Source organism: Pinus tabuliformis, chromosome 1_2, assembly GCF_031772625.1.
Source record: "Pinus tabuliformis cultivar Carrire ecotype Pingquan chromosome 1_2, CPIR1, whole genome shotgun sequence".
In the NCBI taxonomy this organism is placed as follows: domain Eukaryota; kingdom Viridiplantae; phylum Streptophyta; class Pinopsida; order Pinales; family Pinaceae; genus Pinus; species Pinus tabuliformis.
In genome coordinates this window covers 718,163,950-718,183,747 of record NC_142298.1, presented here as the reverse complement: position 1 = coordinate 718,183,747, position 19,798 = coordinate 718,163,950, and the positions used below count along the sequence as shown (strand labels likewise).

Below are 19,798 nucleotides of genomic sequence, written 5' to 3'. Positions count from 1 at the left end.
GCCATTGTTAACAGTTGAACATGGCTGACCACAATTGATAATGACTAACCATGGTTGACAATGGTTGACATGGTTAACAATAGTTTACCATAGTTAGCCACTGTCAATGGTTGACAATGTTTATCTGTGGTTGACCATATTCAACTATTGTTAATGGTTGAAAAAGATTGCTAATGGTTGACCATGGTTGACCATACTCAACCATTGTTAATGGATGAAAATGGTTTACCATGATTTTCAAACATTATCATCAATCGTGTTGTCAAGGTCGACTATTGTTACGTATGGTAAGCATAGGGTTAACCAAGTTTGATCATGTCGAACTATTCAAACATTGAATATAAAGGTTTACTTTGACTATGGTTGACCATACTCAATCATTGACAATGATTGAAAATGGTTTCCCATAGCCAACCATTATCAATGGTTGCCAATGGATTACCATAGTTGACCATATTCAACCATTGTCAATGGTTGACCATGGTTGTCAAGCATTGTCAATCATTTAGTTGTCAAAATTGACTATTGTTAAATATAGTAAACATAGGGTTAACCAAGTTTGACCATGGTCAACTATTTAAATGTTGATTATAAAGGTTCACATTTTTTTACCATTGTCATTCCCTATGTTTGATTATTAATATCAATTAATAATATTAATAGGAGATGGTGCTTAACAAAAGTTGAGGAGTGTTGACTATCAAACATAGTTCAACATTGTCAACTGCATTAGTAAATGTAGTTGACTAATTTTCTAATGTTGAATTATGACTTTCAATAAATTTCAATGTAATGTAAATCTATGACAATGTTTGTTCGATTGCGATATTTGATAGATTTTTGAATCATTCTAATGCAACAACATATTTGATGATTATTAAAAATAAGTAGTAATATTAATAGGTGATTATGTTTGACTGCTAACCACATTATTAAATTAACCACATTAAATGTGGCATTGCAATGTAATGTACAGTATGACAATGTTTGTTTGATTGCGATATTTGATAGATTTTTTAATCATTCCAATACCACAACATATTTGATGATCATTCAAATTAACTGGTAATATTAATAGGTGATTATTGTTGACCGAAGTTGATTGCTTTTGATTGTCAAACACAGTCAAACATAGTTGAACATTGCTAACCACATTATTAAATTAACCACATTATTAAATGTAGTTGGCCACATTCTGTAATATCACATTATGATACTAAATAAATTGCAATGTAATGTAACTTTGCAATAATTTCATTTTCACATTGCAACAATATTTTTCACATTACAATGTTGAACAAATTTGTGTTCAATTCTCACTTCACAATATATTATTATTATTTATTAATAATAACATTTGTATCATTAAATATTTTAAAATTTTTCTTATCATCCACCAAGAATGACCACTTAGTTGATTCACATGGATAATGTTTAACTTGATTAACATAATTGACTCTTATTAATAAGAGTAGAGTTACATTGGGAGACTATGAATGAATAATATTGATTACTTTCAAACATGGTAGGAACAAAGTTACCAAGTGGGTGAGAGTAAGCCTTTTATAAAGTTTGGAGTGATAAGTATTTTAGAATTTTAATTATTTTGGTTTTTATTTAATTATTTTTAAATTTGATGATACACTTTTTATGGAATTGAAAATTCTTTTTTGGTTAAATAATATTTTGAATATATAAGTAAATTTAAAGAGAGCTTAAAAGTACCTACCGAGAAAAAATATGTGAAATTTTGTACCAAATAAAAAAATTAGAAAAAAAACAAACCAGCCTAAAGATAGAGGAATCTGGTTAAGTAGTGGGCATCTGCTGAAAATTATTTTCTTTCACTATAAGCAACCCCATAGGACCAACTTTCTTATTCTTGATAGGGCAAAATAAAGGAAGTAGCTGGAGTCCAATGTATATCATCCAACGGAGCGAAGCAGTAGAGTTTATATTTGTCATGACATTGGGTGGACTGGGTCATGACCAGGACGATGCGAAAGTAAATGCATGAATCAGGAGCAGTTGATTGAAGATTCCCTATGAGGTTCAGGTCATTTTTCTCTGATTTGATTATCAAAGTGAGATTTAATCTAGAACGACTTTAGGTTATCCCAATGGTCAATTAATCCCGTTTAAGACGGGGACGTTGACTAAACTAAACTTCTCATGGGTGGCTGGAAAAATCAACTGTATTTGGAACCAGAGTTGAATGGAGAGAAGAATGGAATTTAGGAGCGCAAAGGAGTGTACGGACTTTATGTTTTTCATCCCGGCCAGTCAATCAGCAGGCGAAGTGCTAACACAAAACTTCTGTTATAACATATTCAAGCTTTCCTTATTATTACATACACCAAGTTAACCATAAATGATGTTCATCACTTCCTCCGAACATGGAATCTATACAAAGTTATTATTATAAAACGTCTTATCATTTCCTCTCCATTGGTTTGAAGGCCTTAAATGCCCCTTACTTTACGAAGTCTTTCTGTCATGTCTTGTCCCGTACGATTTATTTTTATTATTATTATTAAGTTATAGTTTTTGGTTTTAATTTTTGTTTCTATAGGTTTGTTTATTTTAGAATAAAGTTCTTATAATTAAATTAGTTATGTATTTTTTAAGGTGGTTCACAAATATTGAGTGGTCGTTGCTATATTTATCGGAAAATTTAGGTAGATCAATTTCAAGAGATTTATCTATCTTTCAAATTAGCAAAGGCTTAACCCAATGGCGTTGAGGAAATTTAACCTAGCGACCAAAAACTCGATCAACTAAACTATCCCTTCGAGCTTTTTAAAATTAACTATATATTATTTATCATTTTAGTTAAATAAATTAAATAGAAAAATGTCATTCTAACCAATAACATATATATATATAATATATGGTATTGAGAATATATGATATTGATCCATAATATTGTAACACACCTATATATAGACGAAGAATATCCATAGTAAAGTAGATCTAATTTCCACAATAAAAAAATCACTTTACATGTTTTTTTTAATATATTTGTTTTCAATTCATATATTAACTTTAGATGATATACTTTTGTGATCCATATTGTAAATGAGTCTTTCGGATTAATCACATCATTAGGGTTTCATTAGAATTTGGTCCATGTTTCAAACTGACTATTATGGTTTATCCTCATGACAAAGTTCATCCTCTCAACAAAAGTGTGACAAAAATGAACCACATTAGTTGATTTAAAATGTCAACGACATCCTAATAATGTGATTAATCCCAAAACATTATCATTTACATATATTAATTCTTTTTAATAATAATAATAAATTTATAATTTTATTAATATTATAATTACTTTTATATAAAATATTTATCAATAAATACTTATAAGATTTTAATAACCCTTCAATTTATATAATTATATTAATTATTTATTTTAACTATATTATCAATAATATAAATAATTTTTTTAATTTATTATTATCATATAAATCTAATTATACAAATTAATCATAAAATATGCTAACCACTATCCTCTCAAATGGAATTTATAATTTTTATTCATCTTTATAATATTATAAAGATGATATCACATATTTATTGTAATTTATTAATTCCAATGGCATGATTCTTCATATCTAATAATTTTTTTAAATGAGTTATTATTATGAAATGTTTTTCAGCACCTGAAATATTATAATAAAACACGGGCTATAAAAATATCTAAATAAATTCATTATTTTTATTGAATAATTTTTTTTTATTATTATTATAAAATAAATTTATATATTAAGTTATTTATAAAACGTTAATATATACTAGCTTTTAAACATAATTAATTTCACTTAAGTGATGAATCATGAATAATTTCACTCAGAAGATGAATTATGAATAATTTATTAAAAGAACAATTACATCACATAAACTCATTTACATGGTTGCCCTTTATTGAGAAAAAGTAAAAGAAACCCGTTGTTTTTCTCCCTATCATAAATATCATCTACCTGGACTCCGCTAAATACCTTGCTTGCTCAAATCTTCGAACAATATGGTCACCTTATTTTGGACTCATTCTCTTCCATCATTAACTCAACATTCATCAATGAATCCTTAAAATATTTTACAAAAATAAGTAACTCTTTTTGAAATCTACATTGATTCCTCAATGTCATTCCTTCCAATAATCTCTCTCCTCGAGACACATAAACTTACTGTATAAAAACAAAATAACTTAGAAAATCGAATCCCTCTTTCTTTCAGAAACATAAACTTGCTATATCAAAAACAAGAGAAAGAAAATTCAAATGAAAATTTTTTCGTTAATCAAATCGGTAATCAAACCCCATTTTATATATACCCAATATCACTATATAATTCTCCTATCTCTTCAACATATATGTATATAATAAAATATGTATAAAAATCTAAAGTTTCTATATATATTTATTTATTTGTGTAAAATATAATTTTTTATATACATTTATATAAACAATAATTTCGCTGCATAATTGAAATTAAAATATTTTTAATAAAAAATAAATTTATTTTTATTATCATTATAAATGTATGGAAAATAATTATTAAATTACATTTAAATTGATTTTTTAAAAAATAAAAAATAAAAAATTTATAACATTTTTCATTCATATATATATATATATTAAGTACTTAGGAAAATCTCAATCGGTGACCTATCGCAAAGAGTGTCTTATCAATACACCCATTCACCATCAATCCAAAACCCCATACATTCTAATTTTAAATAAATATTACATTTATATATTATATTTTTAAAAATATATCCCAAAAAAATATTTTATAATTATAAAAATATTAATATTTATATTTAAAACTATATCAAATAATAAATTATTTAATTTTTCTAACCACATAAAATATGTAAAATTTATCGATGGAAATCCTTATCAAAAAAATAAATAAATCATTTTATCAACATTTTCATAAAGTTGACGAAACTAGTTCTATATAAAAAGATTAAATTTCGATTTATCCTAAATAACCTACCTCATATAAATTGTCTTCTTCCCTACTCTATTAACCATCTAATATGCATATTAGGCAAATTTAGAAGTCCATAAGCATTCATAGGTCCATTGGTTCAACCCAAAATTAACATGTCATGTGAATGATATATTTGAACTATTCATAGGGCCATTGGGTCCAGCCATAATTGACATGCGATGGAACATATTTGAACTGTGGCAAAAGAAAAAAAATAATGAACTATTACGTAAAGCATCCAGCATTCCTCAAATAATAATCAAATCATATTTCAAGAGATTATAAGTGGTTGAAGGTTAAGTATAAATATATTAGTTTTATTAAATTATCAGTATTTTAATTATTATTTTAAATTTATTTGATGATGATGATAATGGTGGTGGTTAATGTCTACTGAGATCAAATAATGTTCTGTCAGATTTAAAAAAATAAATTATCTATTTTGATTTAAGATTTTATTCTTATGCTCAAAAAGCTTGGAGAGAAACTTCCCGAGCTCACTATAATTTTGACATTGTAAAAGGCTAGGAAGCTCAGTATTGTAACAAAGATTGTGAAACTGAGATCTAATGTGGTTATACGCGGGGCACTCTAAGAGGAAGTGATTTTCATCCTAGATGTTCCTATTCTCACATATATGGCAGATCCTTTCCGTCCATGGCATTTTAGGAACTGCCCAACGACCTATTTCACTATGGAGGTCATGAGAATTCGTTTCAATCTTCGCTATATTAATTTTCTTCTTTGAGCTAGTTAAAATAGAGAGATACTTTTGATCTTCTAGGGTGGGGTTGATGACCTTCTTATAATAGCTAGGCTCTCAATAGGGGAAATACCTGCTTCTATAAGGAGAATAGGATAGGGTGTATTACTTTTAATTTCAAGGCTATAAGTTATAAAACGCTTCTAGATTTGCTCAATCTTTCTCCATGATTCTCTGGAGATGCTGCAACCCCAAACCTCACAGCCATATAAGATAACAAGAGTGACTAAAGTTTCAAAGAGAAACTTCTTTTTATCCCACATTACAAGGTTTGCTATTTTACAATTATTTTCAAGACCAAAGTAAGCTTTCCACCCCCCATTAATCCTTTTCTCAATGCTATGGTTCCAGTTGAGCTTGTGATGAATATCAATTCCTAATAAAAAACTGATATAAATATGAAAATAGTTTTAAAATTCATAAAAGCAACCTTGCATTGTAAATGGCCTAGAATCATATAAATATTTTACATGTGTTTTTAATATATATATATATATATATATATTTTTTTTTTTTTCCCGCAATTCATTGTTTTTAGAATGGACGTTTTGAGGCACCGTAATTTATTTTTTTCCTCGCATTTATTGTTTTTAGAATCTAAGTTTCGAGCCAATGTGGATGGCTCGAAATATAGATTCTAAAAACAATGAATGCGATAATTCCAGAAGAAAATTTTACACACAGTGCAAACCGCAGAAACCTCAAAACAACATTTTTAAATAATTTTTTTTTATTATTTTAAATTAGATATTTCTATAATTTATGATTTAAATCAAGACTTCCTAGAAAAATCACATAGAAATTTTAAAGCTGATGCTTTTATAAACTCTATCGACTGATGATAAACCTCAATAAAAATTAGAAACACATCCACCCTAACATTTCTATATAATTTCTCCAGAATGCTTTTTTCCTTAAAACAGCATGCTGTATAAGATTCAAGTAATTTACTGTATAGCATAATTTCTATTTAAAGAGTTTATTTAAGTAAGAATATTAAAGCTATATTCTACTCAATTAAACTATTACGATGTACATAGTTATTCATGACACTGTTAATTCCCAAATTGTCAAAAATTTCGCAATTTTGAAATGCGATATCTGTAGTTTTCATAGGCTTCTAACTGATTGTCAAATATTCACGATAATTAATAAATTCGAAAATGCGATCTATGTTGTTTTCGTGACGCTTCTAAATAGCAAATGTCAAAATTGCATGATACTTCAAATTTCAGAAACGACAACTCCATACAGAGTTCCATACAAAATTTGTAAGACTTTTTTCCCATTGGACAGAGCACTGTCTATGCAAATAACGGCCGTAAAGAAAACGACGTTGTCTTCCTCACATGATGTGTGCTTTACTTAATGCAAACCCTAAGGTCGCCTCTAAATTTTCATCACAAGATCACGAAAACATGTTTTCTCAGAACCCTAGCGTGCCAGAGTGAGTTTAGCATAGTTCATAACGGGTCGTTTATAATGTGATTTTTTAGAGTTTTGGTGACGGAGGTTAAATCTTGAATTGTATTATTTAAAATGGTTTTAATTGTATATTTAGATGCAGCATCTTGCTTTAATCGTGCATAAATTAACTATCAAACTTGAGATTCCAATAAATTACTGCTAGATTTTAATCGGAAAAACCCACCCAAAAAACTTATAAAAAACCACATTATAAACCACTGCCTTCCTAACTACGATGGCATGCCATTATTATATAGAGAATCTAAAATATAATAATATGCGGTGTGAAACGACCTGATATAATGAAACTTTCCAAGTGGCATGAAACAAATCAAGAATAGGCACACCCATTTAATCCCATTTAATATTCAGTGACATGAAACTCTGTTGGACAGCTGTAGCTTCACCTCCTTTTAAATGAATTGTTGTCCCAAAAGTTTTGTTTTTTTTTATAGTTCCAGTTCTCAGCTATGTGTTTTCGACTTTAGCACAGTCGTAAGTATAGTGTCTATTATGATGTCTGATATCTTTCAATTTCGAAATGATTCCATGGAACATGTGTTCGGGAAGGACAGTAAGTTTTCCAGACACTCCAAAGCTGAAGCCGATTTCGGAGTGAATACTGTAAATGGAAAACCAGATCTTCCGGGGCAAACCAATAATCCTGATACTGTTCTATACAGGGATGCATTCGGGAACAAACGATTCCGCAGAAGTCCCTCGCTTCGAGCGCCATCAGATATTGAAAATGATGATAGTGATGAAGAACCGGGGAAAGCCGTCGCAGAGAATTTCTCCTCTGCAAATTCGGACGAGAAAAGGGTCATAAGCTCTCAGCCAAATAAAGAAGTTGAAGATGAAGTCGACCAATTGACGGGTGAATTCAGGAACTGTATCATGAAAAACATATACAGTGACAGTGGGGTTTTACGTGATGGAAGCACTCGTCCCGAGAATGGTGTAAAATTGACAATAACGATGACCGTAGCGAACCGCAGCTCAGCCGCAGTGCATAACAGATCAGTCTCTTCGATTAGTTCCAGCCACCGCTCTTTGGACGAGGGCAGCAAATCTTTTGCTTTGGAGCGCTCGAATTCCCTTTTCGAATGGGGAAGAGGTGATAAATCAATGGACCATGAAATTTCCCAAAATGATTTCGGACAGTCAAAGTTACCGCTTCCTCCTCGGCTCCAGGAAGCTTCTTACAGAAATCCTCTCCACCTCAACCGTAACCTGAGCTCCACCACCCGCAGGGATTCAATGGACATGGTATCAGTAAACTCTTTCGAACAACTTTTCAGTCCCTCAGAACAACCGGGAAAAAAAGTGCCGTCGGCACTTGCTAAAATGGTGAGAGGAGAAAGCAGAATATATTCTTTATTGACCAATATTAATTATCATGTAGTAAGTTAATTAATTAGATTTAGTTAGATGACATAGATAACATATTTTTGGAATATCCAGAAATCTTATCCTCAATTAAATTAATAAGTAGTTAGATTTATTTAGATAGTAGATTTTTGAAATATTTAAGAATTTAATCGTCCATTATTATTATTATCTAATTTTAAGGTCATAGTCTTAGAGACAGCAATATGACTGCTAAGTCTATCAGGTCATATATACTTTATTTCTCTGGTTTTGAACACTTGACTTCTTAGGAGGGAATCTGATAATTAGGAAGAAGATTAATTTTAGGAATATTTAGGAATCTGATAATTAGGAGAGACAAATTGTTTGACATTTCAAAATATTTAGAATGAAGTTGTTTTTTGGTTAATCACATCATTAAGATTTGATGTGATTAGATGAACCATATTAGATTGTTCCAAACTTAAACCAAATTTAAATAATGTGATTAATTGGAAAAACAACATGATTATAAATATGGATTACAAAAATCTAAAATCATTTGTTTCAAAATCTGATGAATAGAAGAAACTTTAATGGTTTGAGTTCTATTTTCCAGAAGATACCATATTTCTTTTTCATCTTATCTATTATTATCTATTATTATTATTATTATATAATTTTAAGACCATTTAATAGAAAAAATGTCATATTTGATCTACTTTCGATCTACTCTCTCGAAATTTAATTGTTAAATCTATAAAAATATACATACTCTACACTTTCACCTCTCTAAAGACATATATACTCTACCGCCTAATTTTCTGGAAAAGAAAAACACAAAATTATTGTTGTTAAGACTTTTACCCTTTTATTTTTTAAAATCAAATTCTGAAATACTTCGCTGTTGCCCCTGGATTTTAGGTCAAGGGATGGAAGAACAGTCTACATACATTGAGCCAGAAGGTCCATGTCCTATGCGCTTCTGCAATTATTCTGGTTTTCTCTCTATTGTCTATCCCAATAACTAACATTTTTTTCGTGTATTCCCTCAGTTCGCATGCGGGCGTCCAGTTGTTCGTCAACGTTCGCCTATTCCTTCAAACCCAGATTGCAGGTACAGCTCAATGGTCTGATCAAAACCTTGCGGCGACGGAATCTGACGACCAAAACCATTATAAACCTGTCATCGATGTTAAGGAAATTACTGAAAACGTTCTGTACTGTTATGCAGACCGTAAAAATGACAGGGCAGCACCGGTTCCAAATTCGATGTCAGTTAATATAGTATTTCTATTTATATAAAAGATGTTAAGTAAATTGCAGAAAACTTCTATACTGTTTTGCAGACCGTGAACATGACAAGGTAGCGCTGGTCCGAAATTCGAAGCCTCAATTACTATAGTCTTTTCTTCTCCTGAGAAGATGTTAATGAAATTGTAGAAAACGTTCTTCACTGTTGTGTAGACCGACAAAATGGCGGGGCAGCCTTGGTTGCAAATTCCTGTCTGAGCTATATATATATTCACACTTTTCGATCTTCTGAGAGCAGAAATCATATATATATCTTTGTGTATTAAAAGGGTTTTTTATTCCAAAACATATATCTTTATATTTTGTATAAAAGGGTTTTGTATTTTTTTCGTACTCTTGGATATTTTTCAAGATTCAGATCAAACATATAGATCAAGGTGACATGTTTTTACTGCACCCTAGTGTGCCAGGTTGAGTTTGGCATAGGTCATAACTACACGACTTCATTTGTCCTTGGTAAAAAACAATGGACCTAATTGAACTAATTTTGAAGTCTTTGATTAGGTTTGTCGATTGGACAGAACATGTGCAACATAAAGAGGGTCGAAGTGGGTGAAGGGCAATTGCAGCCAACGTCTTGTGCTTCGGCCAGATATTTAGGTTGAAGATGGTGGATTTGCCCCTCCGTGTAGTGGTTCCCTTGTATTCGGACTCTCACGAGAACTAGAGTGGTAGGAGACTGGATTTATTCGAACACGAGAACTAGAATGGTAGGAGACTGGATTTACTGGATTTCTTCGAATGGTATTAGAGTGGAGTTGTTTATTTTAAGAATTAGAAGGAGATTAGAGTAGTTTTTTTTGTTAGGTTTGGTAGGACTTTTTCATTTACGATTCTGTGAGACTTTATTCCACTGCCATGGCCACTTAAACTACCCAAGACAGACATAAAAATTAAAATAATTTTGTTCGTTAATTAAATTGTAATTTAATTAAAGTTTTAGACTCTGATAACTAACTGGGTTGTACTTAGGTTATCTTGCAGCTTCCTATGGGAGATTGTAGTGCAATCTCGAGGTTTTAGTGTACATCATACTTAATATTGTTTTATAATTTCTCATAATTTCAACTCTTTTATTTTAAATATATCAAGTTAAGGATGTTTTTAATTCTAAATTTATTAAATATTTTGAAAATAACAAATTTGTCGTTGATGGTGATTAATATTTATTATAATTGAAATAATTTATTAAATCTTGATCAAAGAAAGAGAGTATTTAGAGTTTTTAGCATTTTATTTCTATGTTAAAAAATCATAAAGAAAAATATTACAATCACCATAATTTTTCTTATACAAAATATAGAGAAAGTTGGTAGTGTGACAAATATTTAGAAAAGTGGTAATCTATCATCCATAGTCTTTTGGGAATTGGCCAATGTTTTCTTTGAAACTCATGAGAATTTCTTCTTATTTTAATCATGCTTATTTTGTTTTTTTGCTCTAGTCAAAGAAACCATAAATTTTGATGTAATAATGTTTTTAATATTTAAATCCTTAATTTTCCAAATCATGTCATTTATCTTCCAATGGTCGAGCCAGGATTGAGCATCTTTATGCAAACCCCATTCGACCCAAAAGTGATGAATTTAACTAGAGTTAGAAGCAATTTTAGGAAGCCTCATGTCTTCCATCTTGTTTAAGTGCCTTTGATACATAAGATCCCTACTCACAACCATGCTTTAAATGGGGAAATGGCTAGATTTAACTAGAGATATAAGATATGATGTATTTTCTTTAATCTTGTGACTATATGTTATAAACAAATTTGGGATCTGTTCTAAGAGATTTTTTTGAAGATATTGCAACCAAAAAACATACATCCATATAAAATAACAAAAGTATCAAAAAATATTATTTTATTTCATATTTCATAATGCATTAAGATATAATTTCTTTCAATCTCATTATATAATTTCTACTTTTATTTATCTTTCTCTCAATATTATAATTATAGTTGAACTTTATAATTATGGTTATAATTATAGTTGAATTTTATAATTATGATTAAACCTGTGATGAAATATCAATTCCGCCTAAATCTTTGAAAATTTAATTTAAATAAATATAAAAACTACATTAATAACTGAATTTCATTTTAAATAGGAAAGAAATTTGAAGTACAAATAAAATATTCTATAAAATTATGATCACTTTTATGTTTAGTTAATGATTATTTTAATTCTAATTTTAGAAATTAGTTTGTTTATTTTATAGGTTTAAGGATAGTAATTTTGTTAATTTCGTTGGGATTGAAGATTATTTTTTATAATTATTATATTTCATAGTAAATATTTTTTTAATTATTTAAATATTGTTTTTAATTAAAAATAAATAAATTAAAATAGTCATTTTGATTTTATAAAATTTTGATTTTCTCTTACCATGAAATTCTTTAATCATGTTAATAAATGTTTATTTTCGTGATCTCAACATTCCTTATTAAGAACCGTGTTCATGGTTGAAAAAGCGTGAACTTTTTAAAAAATCTAGCGATGGAATTATGTTAGATATATAATATGTATTAACATAAGAGGTCTTCTTTTCATTTCTTATATTATTTTATTGTATTAATAGAAGAGGTTATCTAATTGTGTTATTGAACGTTTTATAGAATCTATGTTGTGTAATTGGAGGAAGAGGGATTGTGAATTATTTATGAACTAAAAATATATTGATAAAATTAAATTGATTATATATAATTATATATAAGAATTTATAGTTTAATTTAATTAATTATTATTAATGTTAATTGATTAGTTTTAAAAAATTATAGTTATAATTTAAATATTTTTAAATAACCCTGGTTATATTAAAAATATTATAATTTTTTGTATAGGTAAAAAATTTAAATAAAAATAAAAATATTAATTTTACTAATTTTTATCTGAATAATTTTTTAGTGTAAAATAATTGATTTTGATTTATGGGTTGTATTTATGTGTAGAGTATCATTAATATTTCATTGATGTGTAGATTATCATTAGTATTTTAGTGGGCAATTAGTTACAATAGATTTAATAAAATTATATTGAAAATATGAAATTCTATACTATTATAATTTTCATAGATTTCTAGATCTTTAGATTTTACTGTTAATAGTCGACATATACAAATAAAAATTATGCAGAAAATAGAGAATGGAAAAATAAAATCTCATACACACATTTGACATAGATATTCTTTGGGAAACCCTTTTGGGGAAAAAACCCCAACTAGAATGTGAGGTCGTTATGCTCTCTTTCTCTAAATAAAAATATGGTTGTAAGTACAAAGAAGTATAACATGTGTCTCATGGGTTACTAGAGTGCACAAATCATCTCTGTGTGCTCTATCTCCTATCCCTCCTGGCTATTTTTGCTCAACTTTGGAACAAATGCACTTGAAAGAATGTAACCCCTTATCCTCCTAGTAGCCTGGTTATAAAATTGCAAGATAGTCTGCTAGTGGTTAGGCTAAACTACCTCAACTCTTAACCAAAGTTACAATATAGACTTTGTTAGAGTCTTCCACATCAATCGCATGACTAGCCCCTTTTCCATGAATGATCAGAGTTGACATTCCATCCTCTTGAACTATTGTGGTGAAAACAAGAAGGTCAACTTCTGAATGGCATAATTTTTGCTATGGACGTGACCTGCGAAAAAAACAGAATACCAGAAATACAAAAAAAATATTGCCCGAAACACATAAATATCACATGAAATGAGACAAACTGCAAAGATATTTTATTATTCAGAAGAATAATACAATGTTCACTTGTCTCTTTGACGGAACAAGCTCCAATAGAGCAGAGCTCAATTAAAATTAGACTTGATGATTCTTCCCTTATTATCTAAGACTATTTATAACTTAATGACATCCAAAACCATAACTACTAATGGTCCCTTGCATAAGTGGGTTAATCACTTTATTTATTAAGTATGGTCCTTTTATAACTAATTGTGGTACATTTTCTATAATGTGGGTCAACCACTTACGATTATTATTAATGTGGATAACCTCATACGGGATTTATTGACTGAAATAACTAACTATGACTCTAACTATGCCCCTTGGGCTTATTACATAAATAACGGGTTAGGGTTGGATACTAACATGCCCTCCCCCATCAAAAGCGTCCTTGTCCTCAAGGTGGAAGTTGTGGAAATTGCTGAAGAATATTGGTTGGTTCCGATGTTGAACCATCTAGAGAGGTGTCTTTCCACTTGATAATGAATTCCTTGATTGTGCGGCCATGGAGATGTATTTTGTGAGTATCAACGACCTATTCTGGTGAGAGCCAAAGTGAGCCTTCCTCATCCAATTTCGGAAGACTTGTTTGAACCCTACAATTATTCCCCACAACTTTCTTGATGCACATACATGGAAGACCATGTGGATTTTTGAAGTAGTTGACAAAGCGAGGTTGTAAGTGATTGTTTCTATATGTTGAAATACCTAATAATGCCCATAGAATTTTGGTGGTAGTTTATGTTCGGCCTTTTCTTTGAGAGAGGAATGCTTATATAGTTGGAGTCACAAGAAGACCAGGTCACCTACTTGAAATGACCACTCGAAACAATGTTGGTCAGGCCGTTACCTCATTTTGTTTTGAGCTTGATGCAAATTATATTTGAGATGAGCGATCATGGTGGCATGATTCTATAGGTGTTGATCAACTGAGAGTAATTTGGAACATCCAGGATATAATAAGTTAGTGAAGGTGAGAGTTGGCCATACACTGCCTCATATGGTATCATCTTGGTGGCTTCATGATGGTTAGTATTATACCACCATTGAGCTAAAAACAACCATTGTAACCTTTGATGTTGCTTATCTGAAGTGAAGCACTGCAAATAGGTCTCCAAACAATTGTTGACTTCTTCTTTTTACAATGTTTATGTGGATGATAAGTTGTACTTAGTTGGATTTGTGTGCACTGGAGCTTGAAAAGTTCTTGCCAAGATTTGTGCTGAAAGTGGGGCTTCGTTCAGACACAATGTATGTAAGCTTGCCATGCAATTTGAAGATATGGTCCATGAAAAATTCAGCCACCAATCTTGGGGTGAATCGGTGTGGTAGAGAACAAAAATGAGCATATTTGGAAATTTTGTCAACAACCACCATTATGACTAATTTGTTTCCATATTTTTGGAGACATGTAATGAAATCCATGGAAACATCCATCCATATGGAAGCAGGGAATGACAATGGTTGTAAGGTTCTCGATAGCTTAATCATTTCCCCTTGGTTGTGTTGGCATACATGAGATTCAACTACAAAAGTAGGAATTTTGTTCTTCATGGCGATCCAAAAGAAAGAACGACATGCGCATGCATAGGTATTTTGAAAGCCTAAATGTCCTATAATTATAGAGGAATGAAACTCTTCCAAGATGTGGTTTTTGGAAACGTCGCCCTCATAAGTATGGTCGCAAAGTGTCTACTGCATGTAATATGGCATCATTTCTTTCTCATATGTAGATTGACCTAGATGTTTGCCACTGATCTTTTGACTTGTGAAATCCAATGGTATACCTTCCTTCATTAATACTGCACCAATGCTTGTACCTAAAGCACCACATTCAATAACAAAATATTTGGTGCAGTCTAGTGAATCCATTACTGGAATGGAGTACATAGCTTTTTTGAGAGCCAAGACGGCCTACTAAGTTGCGTAAGTCCAGAGAAATGAAATTTTCTTAAGAATATTAGTGAGGGGTCTGGAGATGTATCCATAATTGCAGACAAATTTACGATTGTACCCCACGAGACCCAAGAATCCCCACAAACTCTTCAAGGTTTTTGGTTGGGGCCAATCTTGCATTTCCTGAATCTTTTTCAGATCAATCCTCACTGCGTCATGACCCAAAATGTGTCCAAAATAATCTACTTTTTCCATGCCAAAAGGGCACTTGGATAATTTGACAATTAATTTGTGATCTTGGAGCAATCGCTATATTTGGTCAACATGTTGAAGGTGTTTTTCTCGTGTTATGTTGTAGATGAGAAGGTCATTCAAAAAGACTAGGACAAATTTTCTAAGATATGGTTTCAGAAGGTGGTTCATGAGGCTCTCAAAAATGGATGGAGCATTATGGAGACCAAATTGAGTGACTAGGAATTCATAAAGGCCTTCATGAGTTCAAAAACATGTCTTGGGAATGTCAAATTCATTCATGTGTATTTGGTGATAACCCGAGTGAAAGTATAGCTTGGTAAAAAAATTAACACCTTGTAGTTCATCAAGTAGATCATCAACTACTAGAATACGAAATTTCTCCTAGATAATGAGCTTGTTAAGGACCTGAAAGTCAAGACACATGCACCATTCTCCATATTTCTTTAGAACCATGACCACTAGAGATGAACAAGGGATGTTGATGGGATGCATAACACCTGCTTTGGTGAGTTCCTTAATGATATTTTCAATCTCATCCTTGTGTGCAAAAGGATATCAATATGGAAGTACATTTTGCATTTGGGCATCTAGGATCAAAGGGATATGATGATCATTTTCACCCTTAGAAGGTTAGAGCTCCTTAGGTTTGTTAAAGACCCATTGTTGGCACTCTAATACCTGTTGCATATCAGGATGAATATGAGGAGGAGTGGATTCAATGGCCTCGATGGCATTAAATCGGTCTAGTACCCCATGATGGCCCACTTTTAAAAGCTTACTCATTCAATATGAGCTGATGATAGTAGGAGCACCTGCCTGGATTCCCCTAAATGTATGAGTGTGGTTTTTTTGCTTAAAGCTCAAATATAACTTCTGAAAATCCATTGTGATAGGGCCTAGTGTGCGCAACCATTCAGCACCAAGGACAATGTCGCAATCACCCGTTTGAATGACAAACATGTGGGTTTTGAAGTGATAATCCCCCACCTAAAGCATAATATTCTCACAATGTCCTTCACATTACATGGTTCCCCCATCAGCGATAAGGACTTGGAAATTAGATATGACCCGTATAAAAAAATGAACAAATTTTCCTCCTCTCTTATGGACAAAGTTATGAGTGTTGCCACTTTCAATCAACACCACTACTAGATGATGCTTAATATAACCTCATATTTTGAAAGTCTAGGGCAAAGAAATTCTAGCCAAGGCATGTAGCAATATAAATGGCTCATTTGGAGTCATTGTGAGATCATTGTCCTTGTCAGTTTAGGGTTCACTTACTTCCTCCTGAGGAACTTTAGCGGATGGAGTTTCAACGATTGAGTTATTTTTGGTAGCATCAATTTGAAAGAATTTTGGTTCCTTACATTTATGTCCTATGGAGTACTTGTCATCATAGTAGAAGCTTTGTTTCCTTCTTTCAGCCAATTTTGTTGGTGACACCTTTTGAACCTTAACTATTTTGGTAGGGCCCATAGCCTTGTGGGACGTGCCTTTGCGATGAAATTTGGATTATTGCATTGGGAATTTAAAGAGACTTCTACATATAAGGCCTTGTGGCATGCGTCCAACCATGTATTTGAGTGATGCATTTAGGCATGGGCTTGGATGGCTTCCTTTAGGCCACTGATGAAAGATTCCAAGTAAAATTCATATCCTAGTCCATTAGTTTTGCTGGCCAATTGTTCAAAAGTTGCAATGTAGTCCCTTATTATACCTATTTTCTTGAGCTTAGTGAGACGATCCAAAAGGTGATATTCCCAATCAAAGCGATCATAGATGGATTTTGAGAACATGTTCCAAATTTGCTTCCCTAGATAATAGTTTTGATGGCACTACCACCACTACCATCTCTCTTGGTCCAAGTAAAGGGCTCCCACATGTAGTTTAGTTCTGTAGGTTTTAACCCCATACAGAAATTACCTGCATACGAATTCTAAAACATATGAAATAAATGATGCGATATCATAACACATAAAACACATATACACAAAGATTTTCCCCTAGATCCCAAAACCAGGACTACCAGCTTGATTTTTCATTATGTTCCTTTAATGTTACAATACTTATTTATACATGCCAAAGCATCCAATACCATGGACCGAAAACCATCGCATCCAAAAAACATATGTGAAAATCATGCACAAAACCATAGGTGGGTCTGCCCAACCTAACATAGGGTCCAAAACCAAAATTTTCCGGGGCACTTCCCTGGACCCCATAAAGTGGGGTTACAGGTGTCCTTCAAACCCCATGTTAACTACGTTGAAAGAATATAACAGAACCCAACATTCTCCCACTTGTTGTTTTCTTTCCACAAGGGGCACAAGAGAGCTTAGTCATTTTCCCAGCCTTGAAATGCCCATTGTATCTCTACACCAAAAGAACTTCTCATAGCTCATAGATTTTGTCAATGCATCTGCATTATTCTTTAAAGTGTCCACCTTTACCACCAACACCTTTTTGTCTTCTATCATATCCCTCACAAAGTGATACTGAACATCAATGTGTTTTGTCTTTGAATGATATGCAAGGTTCTTTGCCAAGAAAATTGCACAGTCGGAGTTTGTGGCTCTTCATCTTTTGATTCCTCCTCTATTGTAGAGTCTGATTCTTACTATCCAACTTGGTTCATTTCTCCTTTGGAACATGTACATATGCATCACATCCAAATACCCTCATATGTGAAAGAGAGGGTTTCTTACTAGTGCATACCTCTTGTGGAGTCTTATCCTCCAACGCTGATGAAGGTGACCAATTGACCAGGTAACATGCAGTATACGCCACCTCTGCCAAGAATTATTGTCCTAACCTGGCACCATTGAGCATGCTTCTTGCCCTTCCCATCAATGTCTTATTCATTCTTTCTGCAACTCCATTTTTTTGAGGTGTATATGGAGTAGTCTTCTGCTGTGCTATACCACACTTCTTACAGAATTCTTCAAATTCCTTACTATAAAAATCTCCATTGTTATCTATCCTCAGCACCTTTATCTTCTTCTCTGTCTGGTTTTCCACCAGAGCCTTAAATTCTTTAAACCTATCAAAGACTTCAAATTCTTCTTAAGGAAATATGTCCATGTATTTCTTGAGAAGTCATCTATAAATGATACATAGTACATAGACTTACCCAATGATGGAATCTTCATAGGTCCAAAAACATCACTATGCACAAGTTCTAATATATGTTTCTCCCTCTTACTACCAAAGGGGAAACTCACCTGATTCTGCTTTCCATATACACAATTTTCACAGAAATCAAAATCTGGAGTGTTATTACTCATACCTTCTACGATACCTTTACCATGAAGTATCTGAAGGCCCTTTTGTCCAATATGTCCAAGCCTTTGATACCACAGCATGGTATTCCCTCCAGAGACCACCAGATTTTCTGCTTCACTTTCAGGAACCACAAAACTATTGCACCCATCAATAACAGTGCTACCTTGCAGCTTGTATAGAGTTCCAATCCGAACTCCCCACATCAATACCAGTGCTTCCCGAACCATCTTGCAGGTATCCTTTTCGAACACTGTTTTTACACCTGCATCATCCAACTTGCTAACATAAATCAGATTTCTGGCTAATGTAGGAATATGTAGAACACCTAGAAGCATTCTAACCCTTCCACCTTGCAACTTCAACATTACTTTTCTGCAACCAAAGATTCTAGCCTTCCTGTCATCCCCCAAGAAGACATCACCACCATCATATTTCTCATACTCGCAGAACCACTCTCTATGGGGAGTGAAGTGAAAGTATGCACCTGAGTTAATCAACCATGCCTCATGATCTACATGTGTACTTAAAGAACCCAAGTACACATCCCCACCTTCATCTGAGGTGGTTTTCACCTTTGTAGAAGCAGCCTCATTAGATCCCTTTCCTTTGTCAGGATCTTTAGATTTACAATCCCTTTTGTAGTGCCCTTCCTTTCCACATTTCTAGTACACCACCTTTATAGGTTTTCCTGGAGATTTAGATCTCCCTTTAGATTTAGATCTCCTTCTCGATGACTTA

General features: G+C 32.1%; 1 protein-coding gene across 1 annotated transcript in view; it reads left to right on the top strand.

The window, feature by feature from the left end:
• The first annotated feature begins 7,703 nt into the window (after positions 1–7,703).
• The window catches only part of LOC149207759 (uncharacterized), an 82,145-nt gene continuing 70,050 nt past the window's right edge, over positions 7,704–19,798 (top strand). The window contains exons 1-2 of the mRNA XM_089398138.1: positions 7,704–8,581; positions 9,506–9,855. Coding sequence (XP_089254264.1) covers positions 7,745–8,581; positions 9,506–9,855 — 1,187 coding nt within the window. The 5' untranslated portion in view covers positions 7,704–7,744. The remainder of the gene's footprint in view (positions 8,582–9,505; positions 9,856–19,798) is intronic.